Raw genomic sequence first — 12050 nt, 5'->3', positions numbered from 1 at the left:
TTCCTAGATTATGTCCCCTAGTTCTAGTCTCACCCGTCAGTGGAAACATCCTCCCCGCATCCACCCGATCAAGGCCACTCACAATCTTATATGTTTCCATAAGATCGCCTCTCATTCTTCTGAAATCCAATGAGTAGAGTCTCAACCTACTCAACCTTTCCTCATACGTCAACCCCCTCATCTCCGGAATCAACCGAGTGAACCTTCTCTGAACCACCTCGAGAGCAAGTATAACTTTTCTTAAATATGGAAACCAAAACTGCACGCAGTATTCCAGGTGTGGCCTCACCAATACCCTGTATAACTGCAGCAAGACTTCCCTGTTTTTATACTCCATCCCCCTTGCATTAAAAGCCAAGATTCCATTGGCCTTCCTGATCACCTGCTGCACCTGCATACTAATTATTGTGTTTCATGCACCAGAATCCCCAGATCACTTTGCAGTTTCTCTCCATTTAGATAATAACTTGCTCTTTGATTTTTCTGCCAAAGTGCATAACCTCACACTTTCCAACAGGTACAGGACAATACCACACTCACGTACCAGAAACTGACAGGTACAGGAAATAACCACACTCACATACCAGAAACTGACAAGTACAGGGCAAAATACCACTCACATACCAGAAACTGACAGGTACGGGACAAAATACCACTCACATACCAGAAACTGACATGTACTGAACAAAACCCCACTCACATACCAGAAACTGACATGTACAGGGCAAAATACCACTCACATACCAGAAACTGACAGGTACTGGACAAAATACCACTCACATAAGAACATAAGAACATAAGAAATAGGAGCAGGAGTAGGCCAATCGGCCCCTCGAGCCTGCTCCACCATTCAATAAGATCATGGCTGATCTGATCCTAACCTCAAATCTTCTATCACTCTGCATCCACCCGAACCCATGTGATCTCCCGGGAGAGGCGAAAAACCAGATAAAGACCCAATGGCCAATTTGGGAGAAAAAAATCTGGGAAATTCCTCTCCGACCCATCTAGGCGATCGAAATTCTTCCAGGAGATCACTCTGTCCCTATATTTTCTACAGTACTTACCTTCTGTAAAGGCGATCTCCACCCCAGCCAGGAACAGGAATAAAACCATCTCCTGAAATCTAACAGAATTAGAACACAGTAGGAGCAGAACAAGGCTACACGGCCCCTGGGCCCGCTCCACTACCCACAGGGCCATGACCATTCCGAACCCAGACTCATGTCCAATTTCCTGCCCGCTCCCCGTAACCCTTTATTCCCTTTACTTCTAGGAAACTATCTATTTCTGTTTTAAATTTATTTAATGATGTAGCTTCCACAGCTTTCTGGGGCAGCAAATTCCACAAACCTACCACCCTCTGAGTGAAGAAGTTTCTCCTCATCTCAGTTTTGAATGAGCAGCCCCTTATTTTAAGATTATGCCCCCTAGTTCTAGTTTCACCCATCATTGGGAACATCCTCACCGCATCCACCCGATCAAGCCCCTTCACAATCTTATATGTTTCAATAAGATCGCCTCTCATTCTTCTGAACTCCAATGAGTAGAGTCCCAATCTACTCAACCTCTCCTCATATGACCACCCCCTCATCCCCGGGATTAACCGAGTGAACCTTCTTTGTACTGACTCGAGAGCAAGTATGTCTTTTCTTAAGTATGGACACCAAAACTGTATGCAGTATTCCAGGTGCGGCCTCACCAATACCTTGTACAACTGCAGCAATACCTCCCTGTTTTTATATTCCAACCCCCTAGCAATAAAAGCCAACATTCCATTGGCCTTCTTAATCACTTGTTGCACCTGCATACTAACTTTTTGAGTTTCGTGCACCAGGACCCCCAGATCCCTTTGTACTACAGTACTTTCCAGTTTCTTGCCATTAAGATAATAACTTGCTCTATGATTTTTCCTGCCAAAGTGCATAACCTCACACTTTCCAGTATTGTATTCCATCTGCCAAATCTCTGCCCACTTACTTAGCCTGTCTATGTCCCTTTGCAGGTTTTTTATGTCCTCCTCACTCACTACTTTCCCTCCCATCTTTGTATCATCTGCAAACTTTGATATGTTACACTCGGTCCCCTCCTCCAAATCGTTAATATAGATTGTAAAGAGTTGGGGACCCAGCACTGACCCCTGCGGAACACCACTAGTTACTGGTTGCCAATCTGAGAACGAACCATTTATCCCAACTCTCTGCTTTCTGTTAGAGAGCCAATCCTCCACCCACGCCAGAATATTACCCCCAATCCCGTGATTTTTTATCTTGAGCAATAATCTTTTGTGTGGCACCTTGTCAAATGCCTTTTGGAAGTCTAAATACACTACGTCCACTGGTTCCCCTTTATCCACCCTGTATGTTACTTCCTCAAAAAACTCAAGCAAATTTGTTAAACATGACTTCCCCTTCATGAAACCATGCTGAGTTTGCCCTATTAAATTATGTTTATCCAAATGTCCCGTTACTGTCTCCTTAATAATGGACTCTAACATTTTACCAACCACAGATGTTAGGCTAACAGGTCTATAGTTTCCAGCCTTCTGCCTACTACCCTTTTTAAATAAGGGTGTTACATTAGCAGTTTTCCAATCTGCCGGGACCTTTGCTGAGTCCAGTGAGTTTTGGAAAATTATTACCAATGCATCCACAATCCCTACCGCTACTTCCCTCAAGACCCTGGGATGCAAGCCATCAGGTCCAGGGGATTTATCCGCCTTGAGTCCCATTATTTTACCAAGTACCACTTCCTTAGTGATTTTAATCGTATTTAGTTCCTCCCCCCCTAGAGCCCCCTGTTTGTCCAGTGTTGGGATATTCTTAGTGTCCTCTACTGTAAAGACTGATACAAAATAATTGTTCAGTGTTTTTGCCATCTCCATGTTTCCCACCATTAATTTCCCGGTCTCATCCTCTAAGGGACCAACATTTACTTTAGCCACCCTTTTTCTTTTTATATAACTATAGAAACTTTTACTGTCTGTTTTTATATTTTTTGCTAATTTACTTTCATAATCTATCTATACCAGAAACTGACATGTACAGGGCAAAATACCACTCACATACCAGAAACTGACAGGTACTGGACAAAACCCTACTCACATACCAGAAACTGACAGGTACAGGAAATAACCACACTCACATACCAGAAACTGACAGGTACAGGAAATAACCACACTCACATACCAGAAACTGACAGGTACAGGGCAAAATACCACTCACATACCAGAAACTGACAGGTGCAGAACAAAACCTCACTCACATACCAGAAACTGACAGGTATAGGACAACACCACACTCACATACCAGAAACTGACAGGTACAGGACAAAACCCCACTCACATACCAGAAACTGACAGGTACAGAACAAAATTTCACTAACTTACCTGAAGCTGGCAGGTAGAGGGAAAAAACACTGACATACCAGTAACTGACAGGTACAGCACAACATCCCACTCACATACCAGAAACTGACAATACAGATTCAAATAGACACTGACGTACAAGAAACTGACAGGTACTGATTAAAACCCACTCTCACATAACATAAATTGACAAGTACAGTGCAAAACCTGGGGTAACTCACCAGAAACTGAAAGGTACAGAAAAAAATCCCCCTCAAATACGAGGAAATGAAAGTTGCAGTGTACACACTCACATCCCAGAGCATGAACGATACAGAGGAAAACCACACTTACATACCAGAGACTGACAGGTACAGAGTGAAATCCATACTCACATACCAGAAACTCACAGGTATAGGGTAAAATCCACAATCACGTACCAGAGATTAAGAAATAGACAGTAAAAACCAGACTCGCATACCACAGATTGAGAGATACAGAGTAAAACTCATACTTACCTAAAAGAAACTGAGAGATACAGAATGAAACATACACTCACATATCATAAACTTACAGATACAGGGAAATAGCCAATCTCACATACCAGAAACCGGCATGGACTGATTAAAACCCACATTTCATAACCAAAACTGACAGATACAGAATAAAATCCCACTCACATAGCAGAGTCTGAATGATACAAATGAAAACACCACTCACTTAGCAGATACGGAAAGATACAGAATAAAGCCACACACACAACAAAGACTGACAGATACAAAATAAAATCCACACTCACATGCCAGAATCTGAAAGAATTTAATACAGAGACGTGTGAGGTGATGCATTTTGGCAGCAGGAACAGGGAGAGGCAATATACACTTCACGGCACAGTTTTAAAGAGTGTGCAGGGACAGAGGGACCTGGGAGTTAACGTGCATAGATCCCTCTGAAGGTGGGGGGGAGACATTTTGAGAGAGTGGTTAGCAAAGCATATGGGATCTTCGGCTTCATAAATAGAGGTATTCGTACAAAAGTACAGAAGTTATGCTAAACCTTTATAAAGCGCTAGTTAGGCCCAACTGGAGTATTGCGTCCAGTTCTGGTCACCACACTTTAGAAAGGATGTGATTCACTTGCGAGGCTGCAGAGGAGATTTACCAGAATGGTCCCCGGGATGGGGGATCTTAGCTACAAGGACAGGTTGGAGAAGCTGGATTTGTTTTCTTTAGAGCAAAGGAGGTTGAGGGGTGAATTGATAGAGGTGTGCAAGATTATGATGGATTTGGACAGGCGAGACGGGGAAAGGCTGGTCCCCCTAGTTCATGGTACAAGGACTAGGGGACATATATTTCAGGTTTTGGGCAAGAGATACAGAGGGGATGTGACCAAAAACTTTTTTACGCAGCGATTGGTGAGGACCTGTTACTCGTTGCTGACAGAAGTAGTGAAAGCGGAGGCACTCAGTGTATTCAAGGGGAGACTGGAGAGGCGCTTGAGGGAAATAAACTTGCAGGGCTACGGGGATAGAGCGGGGGAATGGGACTGACTGATTGCTCTTCAGATAGCCGGCACGGACTCGATGGGCCGAATGACCTCCTTCTGTGCCGTTTTGAATCCATTAATTTATGACAGCTAAAAACCGCATTCACACACCAGAGACTTCTAATACGAAATAAACCCACACTAACATACCAGAGACTGAGAGCTACAGCATTTTACCCATTGTTCCATGCCAGAAATAGACAGGTACAGAATAAAACCCACATTCACATATCAGAAACTGAGATACAGAAAAAACCCGCGCTCACATTAATGTTCTGTGATTACGATGGCCCGAATGAATTATTCGACTAAATTAATGCTGTTTCTGAGCGTTGTGAAATGTATTTGCAATGGCCTCCGGCATTGTCCCCTCCGACACCCCGTGCTTGGCCAGCTCCCCGGGCAGCGCCAGACTCACGGCGGTCTGGATGTGTGGACACAATCCGCACACTCCAAACTATTAGTGGTTGGTGCCATCTCCTGGCTGCCAGCCTGTACTGCAACACGATAACCATTCATCAGCAACTATTTTAATTGGAGAGAAATAACCTGAACATCTTGTTTACGTTCAGATTAAGATGATTGCAAGTGCTATTCGTCCTGACTAAAGCTCCAAAGACCTTTGGCGAGTGATCTGTAAATACAGAGGCTTTCAATTTAAAATGAGAGCGATGGTGGTACAGTGATGAGCCCAGCTGCCCTTCCTAGCGAGCTGACTCGGGTTCGAATTCTCGGTATCATGGGGTGAGGGCTCAGTCCAAGTAGAATGAACCTCACTCTCACACACAGTACCAGAGACTGACAGATACAGAATTAATTTAACTCTCATACACTGGATCAGAGACTAATATATACCGAATGAATCCCACACTTTCATACAACACCAGAGACAGAGAGATACTGAATTAATCTAACTCTCACATATAGAATCATAGACTGACAAAGAGAGAATGAATCTCACACTCATATACAGAACCAGAAAATGATTGAGACAAAGTGAATTCCAATCTGATACAGAGTATTAAAGACGTCTGATACAGAATGAATCTCACTCTCAAACATAATACCAGAAACTGAGAGCCACAGAATGTACCTCACTGTCACATGGAGCATCAGACACTGACTAATACAGAATCAATCCGCACTGAAACAGATTGTCAGAGACTGACAGGTGCAGGATAAATCTCACACTCACATACTGTATCAGAGACAGACACACAGAATAAATCTCACACTCACATACTGTATCAGAGACAGACAGACAGAATAAATCTCACACTCACATACTGTATCAGAGACAGACACACAGAATAAATCTCACACTCACATACTGTATCAGAGACAGACACACAGAATAAATCTCACACTCACATACTGTATCAGAGACAGACACACAGAATAAATCTCACACTCACATACTGTATCAGAGACAGACACACAGAATAAATCTCACACTCACATACTGTATCAGAGACTGACAGGTGCAGAATAAATCTCACACTCACATACTGTATCAGAGACAGACACACAGAATAAATCTCACACTCACATACTGTATCAGAGACAGACACACAGAATAAATCTCACACTCACATACTGTATCAGAGACAGACACACAGAATAAATCTCACACTCACATACTGTATCAGAGACAGACACACAGAATAAATCTCACACTCACATACTGTATCAGAGACAGACACACAGAATAAATCTCACACTCACATACTGTATCAGAGACTGACAGGTGCAGAATAAATCTCACACTCACATACTGTATCAGAGACAGACACACAGAATAAATCTCACACTCACATACTGTATCAGAGACAGACACACAGAATAAATCTCACACTCACATACTGTATCAGAGACAGACACACAGAATAAATCTCACACTCACATACTGTATCAGAGACAGACACACAGAATAAATCTCACACTCACATACTGTATCAGAGACAGACACACAGAATAAATCTCACACTCACATACTGTATCAGAGACAGACACACAGAATAAATCTCACACTCACATACTGTATCAGAGACAGACACACAGAATAAATCTCACACTCACATACTGTATCAGAGACAGACACACAGAATAAATCTCACACTCACATACTGTATCAGAGACAGACACACAGAATAAATCTCACACTCACATACTGTATCAGAGACAGACACACAGAATAAATCTCACACTCACATACTGTATCAGAGACAGACACACAGGATAAATCTCACACTCACATACTGTATCAGAGACAGACACACAGAATAAATCTCACACTCACATACTGTATCAGAGACAGACACACAGAATAAATCTCACACTCACATACTGTATCAGAGACAGACACACAGAATAAATCTCACACTCACATACTGTATCAGAGACAGACACACAGAATAAATCTCACACTCACATACTGTATCAGAGACAGACACACAGAATAAATCTCACACTCACATACTGTATCAGAGACAGACACACAGAATAAATCTCACACTCACATACTGTATCAGAGACACTATTCACACCTTTGATTGCTGTGATTATCTTTCTGCCGAGGTGTGATAAAGGGCAGTTAGAAAGATTACCTGTAATCATCTGGCAGTATTCTCTGACTATATGTGCTGTGTCTATATGCATTTCTCCTCTTCACCTGACGAAGGAGCAGCGCTCCGAAAGCTTGTGATTTCAAATAAAGCTGTTGGACTATAACCTGGTGTTGTGTGACTTCTTACATTTGTATCAGAGACAGACACACAGAATAAATCTCACACTTACATACAGTACCAGACAGTGACAGACAGAATTAAACTGATATTCACATACAGCATCAGAGATGACAGATACTCAGCATGAATCTCACACTCTCATACATAGAAACTTAGATTTTGGAGCAGGAGTAGGCCATTTGGCCCCTCGAGCCCGCTCCGCCATTTAATGAGATCATGGCTAATCATCCAAATTCAGTACCCTGTCTCTGCTTTCTCCCCATATCCCTTGATCCCTTTAGCCTCAAGAAATATATCCAACTCCTCCTTGAATATATTTAATGAATTGGCCTCAACTGCCCTGTGTGGCAGAGAATTCCACAGGTTCACCAGCTCAATCCCTCCTCAGCTCAGTCCTAAATGGCTTACCCCTTATCCTTAGACTGTGACCCCTGATTCTGAACTCCCCTGTCATCGGGAACATTTTTCCTGCATCTACTCTGTCTAGTCCTGTTAGAATTTTATAAGTTTCAATGAGATCCCCTCTTATTCTTCAAAACTCTAGCGAATATAGGCCTAATCGACCCAATCTCTCCTCATACATTACCAGATAATGACAGAGACAGAATTAATCTAAATCTAGCATACAGTACAGAATAAATCCCAAACTCACATGCCATACCAGGAAATGACAGATATAGAATAAATCTCAAACTCACATACAGTATCACAGATTGGCAGAGAAAGAGAATGAATCTCACACTGACACAGATTATCAGACGGTGACAGACCCAGAATTAATACACACTCGTACACAGTACCAGCAAATGATAGAGACAAAGTGAGCCCCACATTAAAGACTGATTGGTGCAAAATGAATCTCACTCTCACATACAGTACCAGAGATTGACAGATATATAATACTCTAGCACACACATACAGAACAGAGACTGACAGACAGTGCATCAGAGGGCCTGGCAGATACAGAATGAGGCCACAATTACATGCAGTACAATTGATTTACATGTAGATTTAGTCCCACATTCACATACAGTACCAGGTACTAGCAGAAATGGAATGAATCTCAAACTAACATCAAGTGGCAGAGACTGATAGATGCAGTACGATTCCCACTTTCATAACCCGAGTGAGTAGCAGATTCATGCAGAATTCTTCGCTGAAAGACAGTACAAGAGACAGACTGATTCCGAACTAATTGGACACTAACATCCAGTACCAGAGACTGACAGATCCAGAATGACTCACACACTCACAAGCAGTACCAGAGACTGACAGATCCAGAATGACTCACACACTCACAAGCAGTACCAGAGACTGACAGATCCAGAATGAATCCCACACTCACAATCAGTACCAGAGACTGATAGATCCAGAATGACTCACACACTCACAATCAGTACCAGAGACTGACAGATACAGAATGACTCACACACTCACAAGCAGTACCAGAGACTGACAGATCCAGAATGAGTCCCACACTCACAATCAGTACCAGAGACTGATAGATCCAGAATGACTCACACACTCACAATCAGTACCAGAGACTGACAGATACAGAATGACTCACACACTCACAATCAGTACCAGAGACTGACAGATACAGAATGACTCACACACTCACAATCAGTACCAGAGACTGACAGATACAGAATGAGTCCCACACTCACAAGCAGTACCAGAGACTGACAGATACAGAATGACTCACACACTCACAATCAGTACCAGAGACTGACAGATACAGAATGACTCACACACTCACAATCAGTACCAGAGACTGACAGATACAGAATGACTCCCACACTCACAATCAGTACCAGAGACTGACAGATACAGAATGACTCACACACTCACAATCAGTACCAGAGACTGACAGATACAGAATGACTCACACACTCACAATCAGTACCAGAGACTGACAGATACAGAATGACTCACACACTCACAATCAGTACCAGAGACTGACAGATACAGAATGACTCACACACTCACAATCAGTACCAGAGACTGATGGATACAGAATGACTCGCACACTCACAATCAGTACCAGAGACTGACAGATCCAGAAGGAGTCCCACACTCACAATCAGTACCAGAGACTGACAGATACAGAATGACTCACACACTCACAATCAGTACCAGAGACTGACAGATACAGATTGACTCACACACTCACAATCAGTACCAGAGACTGACAGATACAGAATGACTCACACACTCACAATCAGTACCAGAGACTGACAGATACAGAATGACTCCCACAGTCACAATCAGTACCAGAGACTGACAGATACAGAATAACTCGCACACTCACAATCAGTACCAGAGACTGACAGATACAGAATGACTCACACACTCACAATCAGTACCAGAGACTGACAGATACAGAATGACTCACACACTCACAATCAGTACCAGAGACTGACAGATACAGAATGACTCACACACTCACAATCAGTACCAGAGACTGACAGATACAGAATGACTCACACACTGACAATCAGTACCAGTGACAGACAGATGCAGAATGAATCTCAGTCTGGCACACCGTCCTAGTGACAGGCAGATGTTGAATGAATCTCAGACTCACACTCTACCAGAAAATGACAGATTCAGAATCAATAACAACACTGACACATGGTACAAGATAGAATCCCACCCTGACACTTAGTCATAGTCATAGAGTCATAGAGTTATACAGCACAGAAAGAGGCCCTTCGGCCCATCATGTCCACACCAGCCATCAAGCACTGTCTATTCTATCGCCGCTCCTTCGTCACTGGCTTAAAATCCTGGAACTCCCTCCCTAACAGCACTGTGGGAGTACCTTCATCACACGGACTGCAGCGGTTCAAGAACCTGTCTCACCAAAAACTTCTCAAAGGGCAATTAGGGATGGGCAATAAATGCTGTCCTTGCCAGCGATGCCCACATCCCATGAACGAATAAAAAAAAAGTGACGGACAGGAAACTAAAGGATTCCACACTCACATACCGTAACAGAGACTGAGATTGAGAATGATTCCTACACTTACATAAATCAATTCTATTTCAATTTCAATTTTATTTGTCACATAACCAAATACAACAAGTGAAATCCAGTCAGTGAAATGCTTTTTTCTTAATGAGCCGAGCGCACCAATCAACAAAGGACACTTAGCTGCCTGGGACGCACGGAGCCCGCAAGGACGGCAGAGACTGAGTGATACAGAACTATCCCCACACACAGTATTAGAGATTGGCAGATGCAGAACTAAAGTGGCGGAGACCACACCGCAATGCGTGAATATAGTGCACAAATTGGAGGAAGTCTATCTAACTGGCTATCCCGTCCGGAAGGAGTGTTTGCGGCCCTGGAAGATGGTCTGGGAAATGGTGAATGGGCAGATGTCACACACGCACTTGCAGGGGGCGTACTGGTGGCAAACACTCAGTCTGATTGGATACCTAAAGAAGCCAATCAGAGATATGCAGAAGAATGGAAATTGACATCATTCCTAACCAGCCAATCACAATCATTGCCTTCACCCATCCCTCATTAGCATAGGACTGTGGGGTTGCCTATATATTCCGAGCGCGGAGCGGGTTTGAGTCGTTTTGTTGCTGAAATCGAGCTTAAGAATGGTGGACGAAAAGAAGACAGCTGCTAAGAAGGGCGCTAAGAAAACCGTCACTAAACCGGCAGCGAAGGGCGGCAAGAAGCGCAGAAAGTCGAGGAAGGAGAGTTACTCCATCTACATCTACAAAGTGATGAAGCAGGTTCACCCTGACACCGGCATCTCCTCCAAGGCCATGAGCATCATGAACTCGTTTGTGAACGATGTTTTCGAGCGCATCGCGGGTGAGGCTTCCCGCCTGACCCATTACAACAAGCGGCACACCATCAGTTCCCGGGAGATCCAGACCGCCGTGCGCCTGCTGCTGCCCGGGGAGCTGGCCAAGCACGCCGTGTCGGAAGGGACAAAGGCGGTGACCAAATACACCAGCTCCAAGTAAAACTCCACGCTGTCCTGAAAGAACAAACCCAAAACACAACGGCTCTTTTAAGGGCCACCCACTATCTCTCTGAACGAGCTACACAACGCATCGCCTTGTAGATTCAATTTACTGTAATTATTAAGAACGTTTGAAGTTCCAGCTGTAGATGTAGTTTTTAACTCTCAGATAAGCAGTTTCATTGACCGGATCGCCCTTAACGTCGATGTTGTATATCCCGACCACTAAAACACAAACACGGTCCTTGGTCGCACTTTGCCTTTGCTCTCTGACCCGTTTATTTGCAGCGCCAGCCGACTAATTAAAAGCTTGTTTTGGGTGTGAGGTTCCTATTTCAGTCACCTCGTTCTCTGTCAAGACCTTTGCATTTTTCTAAAGCAAGTTGGGAGTCCATCCGTTTATTAATCGGAGATTTGCTG

General features: G+C 43.5%; 1 protein-coding gene across 1 annotated transcript; it reads left to right on the top strand.

Annotated features, from left to right (window-relative positions):
* The first annotated feature begins 11244 nt into the window (after window positions 1-11244).
* Window positions 11245-11677, top strand: LOC147088093 (histone H2B-like). Its single transcript, XM_085977912.1, has one exon. The coding sequence runs from the start codon at window positions 11257-11259 to the stop codon at window positions 11629-11631; it is 375 nt and encodes a 124-aa protein (XP_085834038.1). The 5' UTR covers window positions 11245-11256; the 3' UTR covers window positions 11632-11677.
* The last annotated feature ends 373 nt before the right edge of the window (window positions 11678-12050 follow it).

This window comes from Somniosus microcephalus, unplaced genomic scaffold (genome assembly GCF_052327205.1).
Source record: "Somniosus microcephalus isolate GS21.2 unplaced genomic scaffold, FLI_Smic_1.0 unresolved_chr5, whole genome shotgun sequence".
In the NCBI taxonomy this organism is placed as follows: Eukaryota; Metazoa; Chordata; class Chondrichthyes; order Squaliformes; family Somniosidae; genus Somniosus; species Somniosus microcephalus.
Note: the sequence above shows the minus strand (reverse complement) of the source record. Positions and strands in the feature narration are given on the sequence as shown.